Source organism: Salminus brasiliensis, chromosome 17 (genome assembly GCF_030463535.1).
Source record: "Salminus brasiliensis chromosome 17, fSalBra1.hap2, whole genome shotgun sequence".
Lineage (NCBI taxonomy): Eukaryota > Metazoa > Chordata > Actinopteri > Characiformes > Bryconidae > Salminus > Salminus brasiliensis.
Genome location: NC_132894.1, coordinates 27,444,586 through 27,467,690, shown reverse-complemented (window position 1 = coordinate 27,467,690; position 23,105 = coordinate 27,444,586). Strand labels below are relative to the sequence as shown.

The 23,105-nt window shown below is 44.1% G+C and overlaps 1 protein-coding gene across 8 annotated transcripts in view; it reads right to left on the bottom strand.

The window, feature by feature from the left end:
- The window catches only part of pmfbp1 (polyamine modulated factor 1 binding protein 1), a 235,203-nt gene that overhangs the window by 58,778 nt on the left and 153,320 nt on the right, over positions 1-23,105 (bottom strand). For all 8 annotated transcript variants that reach the window (XM_072660358.1, XM_072660363.1, XM_072660366.1 and 5 more), the window contains 2 exons: positions 3,203-3,349; positions 2,123-2,212 (listed from right to left, as the gene is read on the bottom strand). In XM_072660358.1, the coding sequence (XP_072516459.1) occupies positions 2,123-2,212; positions 3,203-3,349 (237 nt within the window). The remainder of the gene's footprint in view (positions 1-2,122; positions 2,213-3,202; positions 3,350-23,105) is intronic.

Genomic DNA, 23,105 nt, shown 5'->3' with positions numbered 1-23,105 from the left:
TCTGGCTGTATTGTTTATACAAACAAAGATCGGATTGGATCGGTATCGGTTGATTCTCGGAGACACAACAAAAACAATGGATAACAGAAACAAGCATTTTTCTTGCATAATATCACTTTAATTTGTCATATTTCCTCAACAATAAGCTAAAATTTCACTGGTTTAATAAGGCTATGGAATTTGTTTGCCTTTTACACCTCATACCTGTGCCAATGCGGCATTTCAATCAACGATGTCATTGAGGAGATGAACACTGCTTGCATAAGGCATATAATATCTCAGGAACAGTGAAATTATCTCTGGAAAAAAATGTAATGAGGTATGAAATGTGTGAGTGGCGTGGCGAAACGGAGTTCAGCCATGCACAGACACACACACACACACACATTCTCTTATGTGGCCTTAAAGTTGGAGTCTTTATTGGCACAAAGCACAAGCTGGGGGCTGACATTCTGCTTAAGGGAGGTCCCTGTCTACTCAACACAGGCGAATGAATACGAATCAAGCCGTGTTTGCCCTCCATGGTAAACAGGAGTTATTGAACAGGTGGAGTGGAAAGTGGAAGCAATAAAGTAGTGACTTTTTGAGAGAGGCAGAGAGAGAGAGAGAGAGAGATTAACAGAGCGAGTGGCCTCTTGTGAGAGGACTTGTGTTATGTACGTGAACGGTGAGCACAGGTCAGGGTGATGGAATGCTCTCGTTCAAGTCGCTTCTTTTTGGTCACACTGAGGAGTGGGAAAGAGAGCATGGTACGACACTTGACCTTCCTTTCATCCAAACACTGTGTACAATTATCTCGTCCACAAGCTCTAGTCTGAAGTGTGTTTTTTTTTTCCAGCAAAGTTAATGAGACACAGCATGTGGAATTTCAGGACTAATACTTTACCTATAATAACCTTGCTTTGGCTGACACTGTATAATTATTTCTTTACATATTAAATGAATATTAATTGATCTATTAATGTTGTACAAATTGCCATTAAGATTTTGTGTATTTGGAGTTCTGGAGCTGGCACAGGAGCTGGCACAGGAAGGCGAACTCAGAAGTGTGTTGGGCAGGAGTTCAGCGGTTGGGCGGTTTGGAGGTCAGGCCTTAGGACAACCATACTGGACAAGACAACTATATTTACCATTTGTGTTGGACACAGATGGAATTTGGCTTCTGTGCCGTGAACACACACACACACACTAGTGATCAAACACACACAGTGACAGTGAGCACATGTGCCCGGAGCGGTGGGTAGCCATCGCTGCGGCATCCGGGAAGCAGAGAGGGTGATAGGCCTTTGCTCAAGGGCCCAACAATGGTACCATGCCAAGCCCAGGTATCAAACCCACAACCCTGTCATCAATAGCCCGGTGCTCTAAGTGCTGAGCCACCACTGCATATCTCACAGCTCCTCCAGTGGGTATTAAAAAAAAAACTAAAGAAAGCGAAGACAAACCTGTGTTAATCTTCTTCATCCGCTTTGCCCCGGAGCAGCACCAACAGCTTTGAGAAAAGGTTAGCTTCACCTCATATAAGATGGCCAAACAACCAATAACAACAAACTGGAATTAGCTGCAATTCCAATATCGGACTGCTAATAAAAAAGAGTGTGTTCTATTTAGGAGCAAACTAGATCCATGTTATGTGCATGAGCACAGGTCAGGGTGATAGAATGCTCCCGTTAAAGCCAGCTCTTTTGGCCACACTGAATCATTGGTAAGTCCATGCCGGCACACTTGACCTCACTTTCGTTCAGGCGGCGCTTTTACAAATATCTCCAGTGACCGTCAAGCTCCAGCGCCAAGCATGAGTTTACTTTTTCTTAAGCAATTTCAAAGGCTGCTTTCAGTGACAAGGAGAGAGGTGTCCTGTTTAAGTATCCCCCCTGCTAGATCAGGGTCATTTGTGCCAAGGCCTCGCGGTCCCTGCTGCTGATTTCGAGCCTTTTGAGCTCATTGGGAAACGAGTGCGAGGAGTGCTGGAAATAGCTGAATGCCTGTGAAAATGAGGGTGTGCTGCAAGTGTACATCGGCTCAAGGTGCGTCCATGGGTTTTTGTACAGGAAACGCTTCAATGGGCCGTGCGCATGTGTGTGTGTGTGGGGCTGTTAAGAATGTAGTTGACCCTACTGACCTCTCTCTCCTTCTCCAGCAGTGCCAGCGTCCTGTCAACCTCTCTCTGGAGCTCATCAATCTGGACTTCTTTCAGACGCTGTTCTTCCGCCTACACACACAATCGCGCACACACACACATAGATAAAGAGGCAGGCGAAGGTGAGACACACTGGGAGAAGAGGCGTTGTTAAAAGTGTCAAGCGGATGCCTTTGCATAATGCATATCACACCTTTGAAATGATCCATTAGCGGATGGCGGCGTGGGAAAGCGCTAAATAAGCTGACTTGACTCCATAGAAAAGACACAATATCCTCTTGTGTGGCAGCCAATCCCCACATCTCCACCTCTCTCGCCCTCTCTCTCTCACACACACACATTTACTTTCTTTTCCTTCTCATTCACCTCTTCTGAGCCATTTAGGCCCAGAAGGGCTTGCGTGAGTCAGACTCAGGCCTCGTAGCACGAGAGGAGTCGCTGTTCCTCACACCACCTCCCCCACCTCCCTTCCTGTAAGACTCTGATTTATAATTTTAATATCTCTAATTTCCACCGCAGCGCCCGCTTTACAAATGCCATTTTCCAATTTACGTCAAACCGTGTGAGCATTTTTCTTAATACGGCTTATGACAAGCTCAGCGGACACACAATTCAGATGGAGGGTCCTGCGGGCGGAGGTGGAGGGGTGGGGTGATGGGGTGCAGCCGCGGCAGCCTGTTTGTGTGTTTATCTTTATCAGCAACCCGCCTCATGTTTTGGAGGTGATGGTGGTGGAGGGGTTTAAAAATCTGAAAAGACACATATTGTGAACCCCAAAGGAGAAAATATGGCTTTGTGAATAAAATGCCCACACGAGAGGGGGTAAAAAAACCCATCTCCCCCATAAATCTCATAATTACATTTCTAATAAGACTTATGATGGCACTAATGATAACCTATTAAAATATGCATAAGCGTTAAAAGCAAGGAACGGAATGTGGGCCGGCTTTGCAGGTCGTTACGTGAATATTTATGTTAATTAAAACAGGGCTTTCCTTTTGTGGCGCACTATGTCTTACAGCCTAATGGGCCACATGAGTGTGATGCAGGTAGTGGCGTTACCCTGAGGGTGGCGTTGTGGAGTTCCTGCCTAGTTTGGTTCAGCTGCTCCTGCAGGGAGGAGTTCTCTCTCCGACATTCCCTCTCTCGCACCTGCAGCTCGCTGTGGGTCTTCTGGAGGTTCCGGAGCTCTGAAGTGCGTTCTCGCAGCTGCAGCATACACGGACACACACATACACACAGACTGGCTGTCACACACAAGTTCAGTAAGCAGTTCTACGTTGTCACACAGGGACTGTACATTAAGGATGTTTCCAGGTTTGGTTGCTCAAATATGCAGCATTTAAAACTCAATTTACAGCTAAACAAATATGATTTGATACATTATATGGACAAAAGTATTGGGACACCTGCTTATTTACTGTTTCTTTTAAAATCCCCTTTGAATCCCCTTTGAAAAAGGATATTTAAAACGAGTTTATCCTGCTTCTGCTGGAGTAACAGTCTTTACTGTCCAGGAAAGGCTTTCTATTAAATTTTGAAGCATTGCTGTGAGGATCTGATTGCGCTCAGCGACAAGATACTGGATGATCACCACTTCACCTCATCCCCAACTCATCCCAGAACTACTGAATAGAGGACCATTATTCCAGAGAACACAGTTCTTCAGGGCAAAAGCACACTCAGACTGTTTCCAGCATGACAACCAAATGCAAACGAATGACATTACTGTCTATTAATAAAGGAAAACAGCCAATTTTAATTAAGTATTTTAATGTACAGGAATATTTTTACACATACGACAGCTCTTTAGCAGCTTAGTTATTCTGAGTGAAGCAGTATGTTTCATCTTTTTTATGGTAACAGTAATTAGTTTAGTAACTTTACAAAGGCATTTTCTAGTTTGGCTAAGTGCTACATGCTGCAGTCGCCCACACTAATTACAGACTGACTTTGCTTCAGCCTTGACTCGGCGCACACACTTCGCACAGTCCCTTTTAATTGCATTTGCGGTGCCTATTTACCCCCTTGGATGTTTTTTCCCTTTTAGTGCTTTTACAAATGGAATCCTGGTCAATATCATTTGCCTTTATTTATTTATTTATTAATTCCCCAAGAATTTGGTGTCTTTGGTGTCTAGACTCCACCTATGTTCACACTCCACCACCTCCTCATTGCATCAGTTCTATTACTTTTTCTTCTTGTAAAAAGCAGAAGCTGCCCAGAAGTCCTCCCCTTCCCACAGTTCAACAATCCCATCATAATACAATCATTATACAACCATATGTTGAAGGTGTGGTTCAAACTAACAGAGCTTAATATGGCTCCTTGTCATTTGCCTCTTCTGCTATAGGTATTCCAAGCTTGTAACTTCCTGGCTCTTACTAAGTGAGTGTGTGTGTGTGTGTGTGGCAGATGAGTGCACTGCAGTCTGTGCTCTGTGTGCATTTATCAGCAGCTTGCTGACAGGCCTGCGTGAGGTGGGCCAGGCCCGAGCGGCCTCCACTGACTCTTAATGACGCCTGCACACTCTTTAATGAGGAAGAGAGGCCAGCCTGGGCGCCGGAGAGCAGTAGAGAGCTAGAGACGGGTCAAATCAAACTCATGAGCAGCACTCCGATGCCAGTGCACCACAACCTAGGTCTAGAAATCCCCCCCTCTGCCCAATGTGGTGTTTTTTTCTGCTTATACACACACCTGATTCAATTAATATGCCAATTAACAAGCCTTCAGAAGCTGAAGTGAGTGTGTTAGAACATGCAGAACATGGAGAACAGCAGTGATATGTATCATGAAAAAAGGTTTGGAATAGACAGAACATACAAGAAAACCAGTAACCACTACCACAACGGCCCGCTACAGCCCTCCACAATTCACCACAGCCTAAGCTGTGCACCACTATGGCCTCACACAGCCCACTATGCTCCAGCAATGGTCGGAACCCAGTCCACTTTGGCCCCACCATGGCATGGTCTACGATGCCCATGGCATGGTCCATATGGTCAACAGCTTGGTCCACTATGCCCCAGTATGGCATAGCTATGCCTACTATGCCCTGCTATGCCCCACCATGGCCCACTATGCTCGATCATGGCCCAGTATAGCCCACTATGGCCTGGGACTACCCAGTGGAAGTGCTGTGGCTAACAGTATAAACCAGGTATGCCTGGCTGCTCTGCTCCTCTCATGATCTTCACCTGCAGCCAGGCAGCTAGTGACCTTCTTCGAGTTCCACTCCCGCAACTGCCTGTTCCCTTTCTCCGGCGGCACAACGGAAAAAAGGGGGTAAAAATAACAGGAACAAGTTGTCGGAAATGAAATTTCAATTCATCCAGTCCCTTTATACACTGGCGCGGGGAGCTCTGCGAGGAGAGGGGAGGGGATCAATAGTGTTTAGACAGCAGAGCAGATTTTCTAAGCGCCGGATCAATAGGAAAGAGAGAGGGAAAAATACCCTGGCTTTTCTTTGGGTGTTGTAGTAAATACGAACAAATCAGTGGCCTTAGGCTAAATGGATTGACCAGCTGTTTCCGACTCCTGTGCTGTAAATAAAGATCTATTGGGAAGGCTCTGATGGAGACCCAGAGGGGAGAGAGGTGTGGAGAGAGACTGCCACCGTGCCCGAGTCCATCGCAAACACATACACTCACACACAAGCTACAGCGCACACCTGCATCCTGAGCCTAGTACGGGAGAGAGCGGTGAACGTGGAGAAACAGCAAATGGTTCATACTTGTCAAACAGCAGATACCTGATCTAACTGACGAAAGTTCTGATGCTCTCTATGAAAGCAGAAGTTTAGTTTACTTAAGACTACAAAGCTAAACATCTGTCCACAAACAGATTTAGATAGGATCTATGGCATCTATATGCACACTTCACAGATGTCATGTACACTCTATGGGTAAAATTACTGGGACACTGTCTCTTCTGTCCAAGGAAGGCCTTCTACTGCATTTTGGAGCATTGCTGTGAGAACTTGACTGTATTCAACGACAAGAGTGTTAATGAGGTCAGGATGTTGGATAATCACCACCCACCTCATCCCAAAGGTATTAGATGGAGCACCATCCATCATTCCAGAGAACACAGTTCCACTGCTCCACAGCTCTAAGCTGGGAGACTTTATACCCCTCTAGCCCACACCTGACATTAGGCATCTTCTTAGCGCTAATAAAGCAGTTCATTAGCATATGTGTGGGGCTTTTGCACCTCTCATGAGAACCTGAAATCTCAGAAACTGAATTGTATTTATTTCAAAGTAAAGTTTTGCAAGCACAGAGCTTCAGGTTTATACCAAATAAGCCACATAAAAATGCAAGTGTAAACACTTTTTTACATTTACATTTATGGTATTTAGCTGACGCTCTTATCCAGAGCGACTTACAAGGTTACTCGTATTACAGAGGTGGGCCAATGTAGTGTTAAGAGTCTTGCCCAAGGACTCTTATTGGTGTAGCGCAGCATAGTCACTCAGGCCGGGAATCAAACCCCAGTCTCCCACATGGTGTGGTGGCTCAGTGGCAGGTAGTGGGGTTATCTGTTGCGCCACACCCACAACCAAGTCCGATCACTCAAATCCGATCACTTTGAGACCACCTCCTGAGCCACGCTATAGCAGTGCAAATACATCCACCTTTCCAAGAGGCATTGGTCCACCAAAACCCTCCCAGTACAACAGAAACTCCCCCCCCTGCAGTATGTCACTGAACATCTGTGTCTGTGATGACGACCACATGTAAAACCATGGATAACACATGTAAAACTGCTCATTTCAAGATAGCAGTCATCTTAAGCACAACACAGGAAGAGGCTGAATGGATAAACTGCGTAACGAGGGTTTGCATATTCTGTCCCACACAGCAATCAGATTTTAGACTGACTAACCAGAGACGAATTTGACTACAGTGCTCATCAGGATATTATCCAGATACTACTCATATGAAGTGACCAGGCGTTCTAAGACAACAGGAGAAAAACTAAGCCCATTTTAAGCCCACTAAGGCAAGATATCTTAACACTTCTCACTAAATTAGCAGATATTTACGAGCTTTATTCAAGTATTTTTCTCGATTTGGTTGAATTCTTCTTCTTTTTACACTGTACATCTTGGGACAATTATTGACTTAAAAATGAACTCTGAAGCAATTTGTGAAGCTGAGTGGAAAAGGGTCTGGCAGCCTTTGCATTGTTTGAAGAGACTGTCCTACTTTCACACTGTGTGAACAATAATATCCTTATTCTATCTGGCTTTTATTGAATTGGTTTAATCTGATTGGTGTCGTAGTTTGGAAAATATGACCTTGACCCCTTAATGCAGAAAGGCTTATTACACACTAAGGTGTATTACTCAGTAACTACAGTAACTTCTGTACAAACTGGTGGGGCTATTCTTTGGTAATAGGAGGATTGTGATAACATTTTCAGCCCATCGGCAGTCCATAGGCTGTTTAGGGGTCTAGCAGGCTGATTGGTGAGTCCCAATCAGACCTAGAGACGGTTAAAGCAGCTAATGGTCTTGATTTTATGTGACAACACTCACTCTTTGTATACAGGATTACAGGTACTTCCCAAATAATTAATAGGTCATAACATGGCATAAATCTTCTTGTTTGTCAACTGTCCATTCTCTGTGTTTCCGGAAATGCTTGTGATGGGCGCTGACTAGCCTCCTGTAAAATAGAATTTACTCATGAGTACAAATAAAGTAACCTAATCTAACCTAACTGTTAGGTTAACCTAAGTTTATGCAGTCTAGGAATCATGTCTTTGGTCTCTTTAGATTTATTTTTAGGCCAGGTGGTAGACCTGTCGGTACTCTAGATAGCACATCCAGTCCAAAAGGACAGTACTGTAAACTATTACTATGAGATTTGAAGATGCTTACTAAAACAGATGTACAAGCATCAAATAAAGAATGGAAGCTCCTGTCGTGTAGTGGGAACCTGTAAAAACAGAGCAAATGTCTGATGCAAATGCTGTTACCAAAGTGTCCACAATAACAACTGAATACTGGCATCCAGTAAGCTGTTTCCTCTAAGGTAGCACTGTTTTTCTGTGATACTACTGTGATCATGACCCTAGGTTTGTAAGTCATTGAAACGGAATGTAGTCTTTATCATTAGCACATATTTATCAAACTAAAAAATACTGAAGTGGGATTGGCTTACACTTTTAATAAAACACTGACCAAAATTACCTGAACCCCGAGACCCGACCTCAGAGCATTGTTCTTACACTGTGACTCCGGATAAATACGAGCCATTGTGCGGAAGGGAAGATTCTCCGGGGTTAACAAGACAAACTTCCCCTCTGTGCTCTAGCTGTGTGGTGAGCAAAGCCGCTAAATGAAAGGGCTGAACTTGATCACGTCACTAACGCTGCTCTAATTACTGGCAGGCTCTGCAGGCCACTGAAAGCACGCTGGAGTGGAGTAAGAATGATGTATGGAGGCACTCAAAGGCCTTAGCCAAAGCAAAAACACCTCGCTCAGGCCAAAACAATAAAGCGCAGCGCTGACTCGCTCCAAATGAAAACATTCATCAATAAGAGGCAGAGAATTATGGAAATAAAAGTGTGAACTCCATTACTGAGCCGCTCAGCGGGACAGAGAGAGGGCTTTGACCGTGTTTGGTGAGGGTGACTCGGCTTGAGAAAGTACCGACCTTTGCAGTGGTCATTCTCGTTCAGGAGGCCATCTGTTATACACGTGCATACACACCCAAATACACAAAGAGGAGTGATTTAGAACTGCCCCATTCTGACCTTCTGTCAGAGAGGAAGTGGGGGGCATGAAAGGGCTCTTCTGAGTAACTGTGGGTGGCTCACGCACATATTTAAGGTCTAGATGAGCACAATCCTTCAGGTTTACAGGTTTACTTACACACCTAGTGACAAAGTCTAATGTGCTGTAGTATCGCTACAGTTTAGGGGTGTAATGCTCCACAAGGTTCTGCACAATTGATTGCTTTTTATGTCAACCTTCTTTCTATCTGTGTCTGATTGTCTCTCTGTCTGACCAACAGACTGACTAACCAACTGATTGACTGACCCTCTTATTTACTAACCATCTGACTGACTGACTTCCCAGCAAACATGCTCATTTGGGCCTCACGTGGATGAAACATGGGCTATGTGGGTTCCAGGTTGGCATGGGCTCTAGGTGGGTTTGTACAGTGTTGCTACTGGTAAATCACAGTTACAGCCCATCTTAACTTCATATGGGTCCCATCTAGGCCCCATGTTTAGAGTAACACCCTGACCCATGTTTACTTCTATTACTGACCCTGGTGGGCATCTATATGTGGGGCCAACATGGAACCTGTAGGCAAAACGTTCTGGTGCCCAGCTGGGCTACCCATACAGGTCCCACATGGGCATGTTATCTGGGTCAGTAACTGACTGACTCCCTGACTGGCTGACTCACTAAGTCACTCATTTACTATATCTAGCTGACTGACTAACTGACAGTCTCACTGACTGGCTGACACCCTGACTGACTAACCCAGTAACTCTCTAACTGACTGACTTAATTACTGACTCAATGACTTGCTCGCTAACTGACTTACTGTCTGATTTACTCACTCCCTCATGTTTAGCATGTTCAACGCCCCCCACAAGGGGGTGGTATGGTTCTTCATACAAATGGTGCTTCAAATCAGTAATACTGTGTAACATCAGTGCAAGGTATGCCACAGTGTCTGATATCACAATTACATCCCAATCAAAGGTATGCTAACTTAAAATAATGATTGTAGCCCTGTTCATTTTCCCCCAACACCCTCGCCCACACCCCCACCCACACACAAAGGCTGGAACTTTGCTGTAAAATCACTACAACTGACTTCAATCTGAATGCTCTCCCAGGTGCATTTTCTTAATGGCTGCATCCTTATTTTAAAAACAGTGTGATCCACACAGAGTGACAGAGAAAGACAATAAAGACAATGCTATAATCTCAGAACGAGGGCTCCGTGTGACATGTTAAAAAAATGGCACCCTGCTACAAGCAACACCTCCTGTCACACCCTCCATAAACAACCTATGAATGCCTGGCTTGTACGCACAAACTGTTATTAAATATTTACATCACTTCCAGTTAATTCAGGCTTTTCCTGAACCCCCTTCTATTTCTTGTGCCGTAATAGGATTGTTTTGAAATATTAAAACTGTTCGTCTTAACAAACAGCAAGGAAGGGAATGAAAGCCGCTCAGTCTCTTTCTCCCGCCAGCTTACTGAAAAACCCATTTCCCCCAGACAAGAGCTTGAAGAGATGGTCCACACCGAGGCTTTAGTAGGGTGAGTTTGTCCCTCATGAGACGTCAAAGCCTAAGCGGAGTTGACTGATTATGGTGTCAGGCTTCTTTCACTGCACCTGCTCCTGGGCTCTGTTTGATGCCAGGTGTCAAAACAGCAAGCTGACTTCTCTCGCCGTCTCCTCTCGAAAAACCTGCACCCTCTCTTTAGTTAGGCCTATGTTTTATTCATAAGAGGGAATTTTTGGCTTCGATTTAGATTCATGAAAACTCCTGCAGCAGGACTATTACTCATGAGAAGTAATTCCAAAGTCAGGATCTAATTAATTTGCCAAGATTAGAACCAAACTACTCGTTATTCCTTCCCCCAACAGGGTAGGAACGTATCATTTTCTATAGGAGATTCCCAATGAAAGCCATGCTAGAGCTGGGTGATATTTAAGAATTATTCAGCATTGCCTTAAACCATCAGCTAGACTTGTACACAATTGAAACTTGTACATAATTATCTCAAGACAAGTCAATGAGCCCAAACAAATCAAAGGTGATTGTGACATTGATAAAGCAAGCTAACGTTAAGCTTTTGGAATGGTCTTCCCAAAGTCCTGACCTCAGCCCTATTGGAAATATCTGTTTTTTGTGCTTAAAAGTTGACTCTGTGCCAATAAACCAACAAATTTAACTGAACTCTACCAATTCTGGTTACCAATACCCAATACAAATACCCTGCCAGAAGCATGTTGATGACTACCAGGGTGCAACTTGCTGAAGAACATTTTTATCTTAGTTAATGCAATATTTGACACTATATATAAGATAAATATTTACTAGGATCTATCATGAATAATGGACTAAGAACGACTTTACAAAGGATCTAATTGAATGGCTTAATCTGGTTTCTGTATTGTCTGGATCTCACCCACGTCTTGAGTCTCTAGAACTCAACCTATACAGTTGCTAAGTCTACATCTTGACTTGTGCTCGAAGTTTCCAAGTCTCGGTCTTGACCCACCTTGTATAACTTGTGTCACCTTGATACTATTTCTTACAGGCGAAAACACACTCACTGCTGAAATGCATAATACCTTTATGCAGTAGTGTATATAGTGCCAGGCACTAACACTGCATATACACAAACTCTAAATTGTGGGAGAAATAACAGCTCAGACAGTTCCAGTCGATGCTTCAAATGCGACTTTGTGCTGCATCTCTTGGCCCCATCATGAGGCGGCTTGGACCAGACAGGCACAGAAAGCGTGTATTCCTGGACTGGACACTAGGTTCTAATGCGCAACTCTGGGCACTCTAGCAGGCGTCCGCCCCAGGCTATTCTCTAAGTGGTCTTTACTCTGAGAACTCAGGTGGCCTCTAGAGGGCCCAGATGAGTGCTGGAGTGGTGGAAAAGGGGTGGGGGTGTGAGGTGGTGTGGTGGGGCTGGGGCTAGTGGTCTCACACAAGCCTCTGAATAATATATCCATACATCATCAAGACCGTGTCAGAGGGTGATTCACGACAGAAGACTTGCCCAAACCACTGTGGTATTAGCTTTAATAATGCAGGCCGGGGTTAGCCGCTTACTCTTTCCTGACAAATATGGGCAAATCAATTAATTCCACTGACATTCTCCCCTCCTCAAAAGCACACAATATAAATTCTATGTAGTGTGTTTTCATTTTCCCCCCAAAAATAGAGGGCAACGCTCAACAGGCGATCACATTTATCGCTGTAAACTTCATCTTAAAAAGGTTATAGGCCTCTGAAGCAGAGCAGAGGGAAAAATGAGTCCGCAAGAGGTTTCCGTTAACTGCGTGTTCTGTTTACACTAACGTTCCCAACGTACAGCCGCTAAAACCAGCGGCCAAAGGCATCAATCCCCGAGCCAGCCAGGCCAGCACTAGCGGCATGGCTCCAAGGGCAAAAGGTACGTAAGAAGCAAGTCTGGGAAAACGGAGATGGAATATAAGGAGACAGTGACCCAATTAAAACCGCATAAAGCGCTCATGTGCGGGCGGAGGCAACCGTGCTAAAGACAAGGCCGCTGAGCCTCCGGAACATTCCGTCATAGGCGTAATGAAATGCATCTCACTTATCACTTATCTCACCCCTCCCACTCCCAAACCCCCCAACCTGTCTCTTGTCTGTCAGTGCGCAGTTCATAAATATTGTCTTATCATTATCATCATCGCCTTTACCCCCCCCTCACTGATACGCTGGAAAATTCTGAGGCAATTACCAAAGTGACAGGTGAAACGGGAGCGCGGTGCGTGTGGAATGAGCGGTTGCCATGGTAACCAGGCCAGATAAGCAGCTTGCGTGCACGCTGGTCACGTGACCTCTCTGAGATTGGAGGTATTGGGTGTGTGTCTGTGTGTGTGTTGGGGTTGGGTGGGGGGGTGTCTAAAACATAGAGCCTGAGGACGTTTAAACATGACGAGCTCCGACCGTCACCCCCGTCGCGCGGCTGAATTTATTTGCTATTTCTGTCCAAAGGTCAGTAAGCAGTCAGTATACGTGTGTGTGTGGGGGGGGGGCTGGAATTGTACAGCACTCTTCTTCACTCTCAAAAACAGAGCAGTGTGGAAAGAGATAGGGCTGGTAGCAGAAAGGCCGAGGTGGAGATATACACTCCTCTAGCAGGCAGATTTACAACCTACAGGAATAATCTGCATCTTAAACACCTACAGCCATTAATCCAGCGGGGTGCACAGAGTGCTGTAAATCAGTGGCGGGAACAGAGAGATACACACGCCCCCTGGGTGCCTGCACATAAACACATACGCACCCTCATCTCTCAGTTCAAGCTACTAATGAGCTCGCAGCCAAAGGTCTGTGCCTACAAGTTTAATGTGCCTTTAACTTCTCAAAATCATACGCTTCTACAAACTTTAATGAGGAAAAAAATAAACCCTCTCCCTGAAAGTAAAGTTACTTTTAGAAGGAAATTCTGTCTTTCAGAGGTAAGTCTCACACCTAAAAGTCATTAACATAGTTTTCTCCTTACCCAGAATGTAGACAATCACCCCCAAGACACTGTTTCATGTCTGAAGGTTTGCTTCTTTAACTTCTTTTTCTGCAACTATGAGGCTAATAGAGTCTCAAATAGTATGAATCATCACATTGCAGAGAGGAACTGGACCAATTCTTCACAAATGTCTACATAAATCAGTGGCTGAAATGTAAACATAATCATCCAGAGTGGTATGATGTTTAAGGTCATTGTCAAAAAAACTGCCAACTTACCAAACCTGGGGTTCCAGAATCTACAGAAACATAGCTGATTTCTGTACAATTCAACCAAACAACCAAATCTGTCTTCTGAGTGTTATATATGATGGCACAATGAAAATGAAACATTTACTACTATAATTATGGAAAAAACAAAAGTGACCCCCCCTTAAAATGCCTTAGAATGTCTTTCATGTACCTTTCCACTATGAATATGTTTAAGATGCATTTTAGGCCAACATCTCATTCCACAACTATCATAAATCTTTATGTATTAAAGTTTTTATAAGGGAGCTTTTCGACGAGCAATTCTGACTTTCTCTAAAATGGCACATTTCATATCGAACCGCTCTGAATGGGTTCATTCACATCTTATCTACTGTCTTATACTACTGTTTTGTGTAGAGCTGTATTGAAGCATACGGTGACAAGCTTGTTACATTAGCTAGTGTGTTAGCTTGAGGCTAAAATATTAGCTAAAGAGTCAGATTAGGACACTACAAAGCACGATTTTTGTAACCCTGAATGCACTGAAAAAACGGAAGGTGAAAACTAACATTAACATTAGACATGTATTCAAATGATCTTATTTCAATTGTAGGCCCCCATGTGCAGTGTACAAACCAGATGGGGACCATGTTTTACACCTCCTGGTACCATCAGGCCCCACATGGGCAAATGTTTTCTGGGACTCATTTTTTAGTATTTGGTGTTATGTCGTCCTGGCTTTAATGACAGCATGTATCCTGAGCTGCGTGGACTCAGAGGTTCTCAGAAGTTCTCATTAATAGATCAAACCCACTGGAAGGTCATCTCAACATGAGCTTCAATAGAAGAGAGAAGACAGTTTTGTAGGCCTTCACCTGGTCATAGACTTGCGTAAATCCAAATATTAACCTTGAAATAGAGCATAATCCTCAACACTGTTTCATCATTCTGATGGACAACTTTGCGTTGTTGTAATTTTCAATATTCTAAATGTTTAGGTTTAAATGAAACAACCCTATATGTTTGGAGCCTCACAGTATTTTCCATTTCTATGAAATCTGCATGCACAGCATAGTCTTCTGCCTTTGTTTCGCTTTAATGTGACATAACAAGTGTGAAGGGACACAAACCAACTGATGGCCTGATCATAACACGTGTCGTGGCGAACATTTAGAGGTGACAGCAAAGACATTAGCTTCAAGCATGAGCTCTACTGCTCCACGAAATTATCTCTGATTAGCACTGATTCGAAACAAAACCACAGCGGCGCTGGCGCTGACGTGAAGGGCGAGGCTTAAAATAGCCACGTAAATATATATGAAAAACTTTAATATAAAAAAAAAGAAAGAAATGAATGTATAAGAGCGGGCAGGGGAAAAAAATCATCCCGGAGAAGCAATTACGGATCTAATCAGAGCTTTCTGCATGAAAGGTACGGCTCTCCTATCTCGCTCCCATTTGCATCATAACACAGCGTGCAATATTAATTTCCGAGTTTACTGCTTATTGGAAGTGCAAAGTATGAAAAGCCATTAAGGCTGCAAATGGGAAGGCAATTTGCTGTCACACGGATTCGGCTCTATTAAAGAGAAAAATCTTGTTAACCATTTGGAATTAGAGTCATTTGGCGAGGAGCATTCTGCAGCAGTCCACTAAAATAAGTAATTATGGCCGGCTTCTCCCTCTCCGTCCGTCTCGCGCTCTCTTTCATTTGTGCCGGGCGAGGAGGTGGAGGACGGGGGTGGGGGGGATGGGTTTTTGCGGGTTGGAGGGTGTCGGGGTGAGGAAGTGGATGCGGAGGCAATTAAAGTTGCTATCTGTTTGGCTAATGCAGGCGTGTGCACGTGGACAGACGAGCTCTTCCACATAGCCTGAGGGTCAGTGAGAAAAAAAAAAAAAGACATCTTCTCCAGCCTGCTTTCTGCCAGTGCAGCGCTTCACACTGCACTCTTACTGACCACAGCCAAACCTGCAGCATCCTGACTCACTGCACAGCTTGACTCAAACGAAACTGTCTTTGCAAATCTGCATGATTCAGACTTACTACAGTCCTCCATGTTCCACTGGGCTGTGACGATCAATTGATTAAACCTGATTACTCGATTAAACCATCACACACTCACACAGTGTCCCTCATGTGATGCGCCAAGTGCTTCCGTGCCCCTTGTGGAGAATCTTTAGCCTGCTAAACATGACTGAAGGAATGAGTTAGTTATGGCATTTCACTGTGCAGGAACCAAGCATGCAAACAAGGAGCTGTTCTCACAGATGAAGGTTTTTAGCCATGCAGCCGACAAGCTGAAGCAGTCACGTGATTACGCAACCCCACACACGGTACCAGGAGTGAAAAGCTTCCACACGAGCCGCAGGTCACACCAGAGTCCGCTTGAAGCAAACCCCAGACCGCCCATTGCAGGAGGACCACTGATCAATTCTCTGGAACACTCAAAAACAGCTTTGACATTTGACCAAATGTTTGAAAAGCTCTGGTGAAAAAAAAATATAAAAAAAATATTTAACTTCTAAATCTAAAGTGATTAGAAATTGGGCAAAATGCATGGTTATTGTGCCTTTAAGACTGAGATCTATATTCTGATTGGCTGCGCTGTACTGTAGCAGACCCTACTACAATCTCTTCAGCTAGCTAACACTGTCTGGTAACAAAATGTACAGTTTTGTTTTTCGGCCACAATTTTGACAAGAATGTCCTGTATACTGGGGGTTTTGCCACTGCTATTGAACATTTATGACCATTTGCATATAAATTTTGCTACTTCCTTCACACTAAGGCCATCTGCCTTGCAACCCATTTTCCACACACTGAACAAGACATTCACTGCGCAGTACCACCTCTTTTTTTGTCCAGGGAGCTTCTTATAAAGGTGCCAAAAACAGACCAGGCCAGCTAAGAAGCTAACCATGTTTCTGACTCCGAAGCACAGAACGAGGCAGAATACTTCAGGTTAAATCCCACAGCCTACCCGATCAGATCTTATTTTAATCGCACTGTATCACTCAGGAGCCCAGCCCCAGCAGAAGTGGTTTCCTAGTGAGAGAGAGAGAGGGAGAAAGAGAAGAAGGGGGGGGGGGGGATTTATGGAGGCTCCGTTGCTGAGGTGCAGGGAGGTGTTTTATGGTGGGACCTGCAGGGCCTATTAAGGCGGCGTGTGGCGCTCCGAGCTGACCGCAGGTATTGATCGGCAGTGCTGGGCCGCCCGGGCCTGCCTGGTTAAAAACCCTGCGTATGTGTGTAGGGAAATGAAAACGGGGCCTTGGTGTGCAATGATCTGTGTGTGAATGGAATGAGCAGGCCAAGGAGAGAAAGAGGAAGAGGAGTTTCAGCTCCTTCAGCTCCTGTGCACATGAACCTGCAGCTGACCGCGTCTAGCCGCTTAGTGTGGGATCCGTTTCCTTAGAGGAGGAGAGTTGTTGGGACAGTAAGTGAGTGATGATGAGGATATGGGGTCTGCACAGACACAGACACAAACACACACACACACACACACACACACACACATAAGTCCATATGAACTGGAGGAAAGCAAGGCATTACAAACACCAGAAGCATTATCATTAATCAGAGATGAGATTAGACAGAGGGATGTTAGAGTCAGAGTGGTTTGGCCCACTTATAGTATAGAACCAGTAATCACACTGGTTTGCAGTTCAATGGCAGTTAAAAAATTGGCTGGTCTTATGTAATTCCGGGAAGTACAAGCTAGCCTTCATAGTTATAGAAGTTATGTATATATATATATGTATATATATGTTATTTAAGTTTTGTTCAGTAAAGGCAGAAATGGTTCTACGTTGAACCCCGACAGCTCAAAAACCCTTTCGATGCTTAAATGGACTCTTACCCAGTTAAAAGATCCTTTGTGTTGCTAAACACCTTTGTGCACCTTGTAGATTGTTCTAAATCCATATAAACTCCATGGCCAAAAGTATTGGGACACAAGCCTCTTAATCACTAAATTCAGGGGTTTCAATCAGTCCCTCTGCCACAGGCGTGTAAAATCAAGCACCTAGCCCTGCAGTCGCTGAATTCCGGCATGGTACTGCAGTAGGATGTCACCGTTGCAACCACAGCAACCCAGCCATGAACTGGAAGACAATGTAAAGTTACAGAGCCAGATCGCAGAGTGCTGAGGAGCACAGTGCATAAGACTCACCAACACTCTGTTAGAGTCACTAAACCTGCTGTTAGACCAACCCCATATCAATGCCTATGGATTTGAGATGCCTATAGATTTAGAACGAAAAGTCGGTGGATTTGTGTGCCTGTCATCTGCCTCTCATCTGTAATTGGTGGCTTTAGTGCCTTTAAAGGTGAATTTAAGATGTGAAAAAACTTGAAGATGCCCTGAGACTCCAGACTCCAGAGAGTTAAGCATCTAATTCCGGCCTTACACCAAACGACTTCTAGGGTGATTCCACTGTCATAGACAAATATTTAAAGCCGGAATAAAATGCTAGAGTTGCAGCATGCTCACCTTGATCGTTTGGTGTATAGAGGTCAGGAAAGCTGTCCTAATAACCTGTCTAAGCTGTATTTTGTAAAGTTATTTTCATGTTCAATGTTTAATATTATCAAGTTTTTAGTCTTGGCTCATGCAAATTGTAAATAGCCAATAGGTGAGCTCTCTCCAGCCCCAAACAGGAAGCATCTTATTATTTCAATCATATTATTTTTCTGCAAAGTTGTTATTGTTTCAAAGTTGGTAACTTCCAATTATTAAGTAGGTTTAACTGTATTTCAAAAGTTGTTTTGATTTCGTGAAAAATCAAGAACTGGAAGGCCCCTCCATGACACACACACATACTCCCCTTTAACCTCAAACTATCTGCAGTTTCTGAACGGCATAACAAGCAGAAGATGCATCAGCGTTAACCTTAGAAGGAGATCAGCAGTCATAGAAAACAGGACGGAGAAAGTGGGAGAGAGAGGAAGAAAAAAAAGGAGAGAGAAGTACAACACAGAAGGAACAAGAGAGCAGCCATCATGCATAAAGATGCTTTGCCCGGCTCAGCAGCCCCCCAGATCCCCCCACTGAAGCAGCCCATGACTAGGCAAAACTGCTTTAAAACAGAGAGAGGCTTTGAGGCTTGTGGTTCAGGGTCCCAAAGGAAAGGGTTGTGTGGGACAGGAGTTGAGGAAGGTTACTAAAGCATTACTAAACTGAGGTCTAAAAGTAGTCTTGTCAGAGCATGGCCCCCCTTGACCACCTGAGCACCTGTCCCTTGCCCTCCTTTCATTACCCACACCCCTGCCATCATTAAGACGTTTCCAGCAGGATTAATTGAAAGACAGATTAAAAATAAATTAAGAAAAATGCACCGGGGGAATGCGGGCGCACACTTCATAAATCACGGCGGAAAGGCAAGGAGCCGGCTCCCCATAATTAACTGCAGACTATTTATTTTATCCTGACGGTATAAATTAGAATTCAGACGCGCTGATTATATTAGGGGTGCCTGTCATGCGGAACTGCTGCGGGATGTGCAGAATATTTTAAGGATACAAAGAGGAGCAGAGAGAGAGAGGGCGAGAGAGGGAGGGGAGAGAGAAAGAAGGAGAGGGGGGGGGGCAAAGCAAGGAGAGAGGAAGCAAAAATGAAAAGGGCAAAAATTCATACATGGCAGGAGCAAGGCTTCAGAAGTTCCTTCCATAAATGAACACAATGCAGCATTCCGTTAATGAACAAATGAACAAACAAAAGCTACTGCTGTGATGCAGGCTAGCATGGTGAGTTTACTGTGGAAGTAAACCACATTTACATCTATAACATTGGGCAGAAGCTCTTACAGAGTGCTTTACAGTTTGATCATGTTACACAAGATAATGGATGTAGTGTTAGGAGTCTTTGCCATCAACCCACCCCTAAGAGCAAGGCCAATTGTGCCCTCTCAGACTCTTGCTGATGGCAAGCTGCATGACCTGGGATTTGAACCAGTGATTCTTGGATCATCGAACCACTCTGAGCCACCAAAATAATAATTTTCTGATGGAGCCACTGTGGACGTGTTGTTCCACTGCATTGTGGAAATTCCTCAAAACTGCTCATGGGGCCACAGTAACCCCAAGATAGCGGTGTTACCCAATATGCTATACCAATACTGAATTATGATGAGTTTCGGCTGATGAGGAGAAGAGGCTATATTGTGCCACTTCTAGCACTAATGTAGAGGGACTTGATTTACACTCACTAAAATCCACAAAATTGCTACCAAAGACTGCTAAAAATAGAGACTAAATACGGTGCATAGAAGCAGTAAAATTCATCAGACCACCGCTGCGTTGAGTGAAATACAAGAGGTGACCTCTAAATGCATTTTCACACCTATAGTCGGTTTGTTCTGGTCGGAATCAGTTAACGAGTTTGTCAACTTGGAGCGTTTCCTCTCTGCTTATTGGTCAGACCTGTCTGGGGCGGGAGCAAGAAAGTAAAGACAGGAAGAAGGTCCTGTGTTCTGGACTAACATATAACTGTAACTAACGGCAGAGATGGCATTTCTTTATAGCTGCAGTAATTATTTAAGCAATATTCAAGGTTAAATACAAAGCACTCATGGCCATAACTCAAAATAATTGGGTCGAAGTGAGGTCAGATTAAGTTCTTATCACAAACAAAGAGAGACCGAGCTCGCTTGGAACCAGGCCGAGAGCACGGACCATGTGTGTGCATCCGACCGCAATTACTGTGTTCACACCTGCTCAAACGAAACACATTGAGGGTGAACATGAACCACAATGCAATTTAAACGCACTAAAAATTGCAGGGGAGAAAACACCTGCAACCACTGAGGAGCACCTGTCAAAAGAGGAAATTACCCCACGATCCAATATGAATGAAATCCCATCTGAAAGGTTGGGGCTTATGACTGTAAGAAGACTAAATGACATTAGAATAAGTTCAAATAAACTCTAAAAAGACCACCAACATCCTCCCACTGAAGTCCTCAGTGATGACGGTGGAGAGTCCCAGAGAGCACAGTGGCCTCACCCTCAATAGGTGGTAGAATATGAAGAGTAGGTAGGATCCTACTTCAAGGTGGGGTGGGGTGGGGTGGGCCTTCCTCTCCTCTAATTACCGAGTGCAGCTGGTGTAACAGGACAGGCAATTAGCGTTGTCCTCTAAGTTTGAAGTTGCCTTAGTGGCAGTATAATGGCTTATGCTGTGGCTGGCTTCATGTGCCAGTAATGCTAGTCTTCACCCTTCCAGAACTGGTAGCATCGTATGGTAGCAACATCCTAGCTACTGGGTAAGAATTGGAAATCGGACTCAAATGTTGGTGAAAATTTAATTAAAAACAAACCAATATAGGAATTCTAGTGAAGCATTTCACAATAAACCGCTATGACTGATTTTTTCTTTCAGTTAATTGCTTTAGCTTCATATTTCTTCTCAACGCCACCAGATAATGGCATGGATCTGTTCAAATCCAATAGCAGCTTACCTGATTTCCATGATGTTGGATGACGACTATGAATTATACTGGGCTGCCACAAGGAGAGGTTTGGATATACCTAACCCCTGTCTGGGAAACTGGTCCTTACAGTCCAATTAAACATTTTTTTCCCAATGTAATTTCCTTAGATGCCTACAACGTTTTGCACAGTACAGTAAGTGTCTAATTGGCTAAATAACAGGACCTTGTTGAATTTATAGAGCATGTAGTAAAGCAGGAAAAAAAAGCCCCCCAAAAATGTGCATGCCAAGGGTGCTCTAGGACCATGACTGGCAACCGCTGTTCAGTGTGTTGGTTAATCTCAGCATGTGCCAGCCTGTTCCCATGCCGGAGCGGTGGCCGCACACTGCCTCCTCGTGGGCGCGGTGCCCAGGTTGGCAGTGGGCCAGGCCTTCTCTCCCACACTGCGCTTACACTCGCTCTCTACAAACAGCACATGCAGGGCACCCAGCATCTGTCCCACATAGCGCAACAGGGGCCAGGCCTTCGGAAAGACACAAACACAAGGAATATAAGAGCCTAAAGAAACAGAGGCAAGCTTGTCAGTGTGGTGTGGAGGTCTTGCGGCTACTGGAGATCCAGAAAGAACAGCGGAATGTCCAAAACCAACCACTTTGACAAATTCACGTCGTAAGTGCCGTTATCTGAGGCGAAATGCCTACGAAATTGGTGCAAACACTTTAGGCACAAATCACTGAATAGAATTATCAATTTTATGCATATTATTGGAATATCCTAATATGGCAGCAGTACGTCCTGTGGTTAGATACCTGACCTAACACAGGAATGCTAATCAATCTGAAATATCTATTTCTTTGCATGCATAGTGTAACAAATTTGAGGAAGTTTAAATAGTTTTCCCTCAATTTTGAGTGACAAGGTGGCTGGGTTCAGCTTGATGTACCTTGTCTAACATGAAAAAGCAACAAATAAACAACGTCAGAATGTCAGAACTTGCCTTTTGTTGTTCCTGGCTGCTCAGTACATTATTGTTAGCCAAAGCAAATCTGTGTGACGGGGTGGTAACTAATTTGTACAACAAAAAAAGAGGTTAATTTTAAATGGATCTTATGTAAAAAGGTGCATTCAAATAAGATGTCTATTTCATGGTGATGTAAAAAGGCCATGTAATACTGAAAAATCATATTTTTTTATGAGCTGTTTTTTTTAAGTAAATATCTTAAGTATTTGCTGTATCTGTATTTTCGAATATCTGTTTTTGCAGTTCTTCCATAAAACTTAAAGACTATGTATTAAGTCAGTAAAAAACAACTAGAATAAAAACCAGACAAACAAACAAACAAACAAACAAAAAACTAGCAGTGATTTGAATCGAGAGTGAAAGCTTTTAAACAATGGTGGACAATGTCAGTGGCACCGGCTTAAGTGTGATGTTATTCTCCAGTGAGAGCGAGGAAAAGGGCAGTCACTTAAATGTGTGTGAGTGCTGCGGTCCCCATGGCCACACACAGAAATATGGGCCTCTGTGGAGGAGAGGTGCTAGACAAGAAGAGGCTACAACACACACACACACACACACACACACACACACACACACACACACACACAAACTCGTACACTTACTTTACTGACTGCAGAGTTCTACTGGGTGGAAACATGGCCTAGTGATCTTATGGGGTGCTCAATGGACTCTCTCTTCTCTCTCTCTCTCTCCTACACACACACACATCCACAATCAAGAAGCCATATCCAGTAGCTGCTGAGTGTCTCTGCAAAGCCCATGTGTTTAGCTGTTTCAGTTTAAGGACAAGGGATGCGTGTGTAGCGACCCAATGAGAGAGCACAACCATGGCCAAAATAAACCACTGCACCAAATCCTGCTGTAGTCTTAGGTCTTCAGCTGTTAAAACCTTTCAGGCCCTCTGCTGAGTTTCTGCAGAAAATGATCTAAACGACCTGCTTCCCACACAAGGGTCGGAATAACCCTTCATAAACGTGTATGTAGGTTTATGCCAGTTGACACGAAAGGCTTTTGCATGTGTCTTGTAGTGTTTTGAAGGCCGCA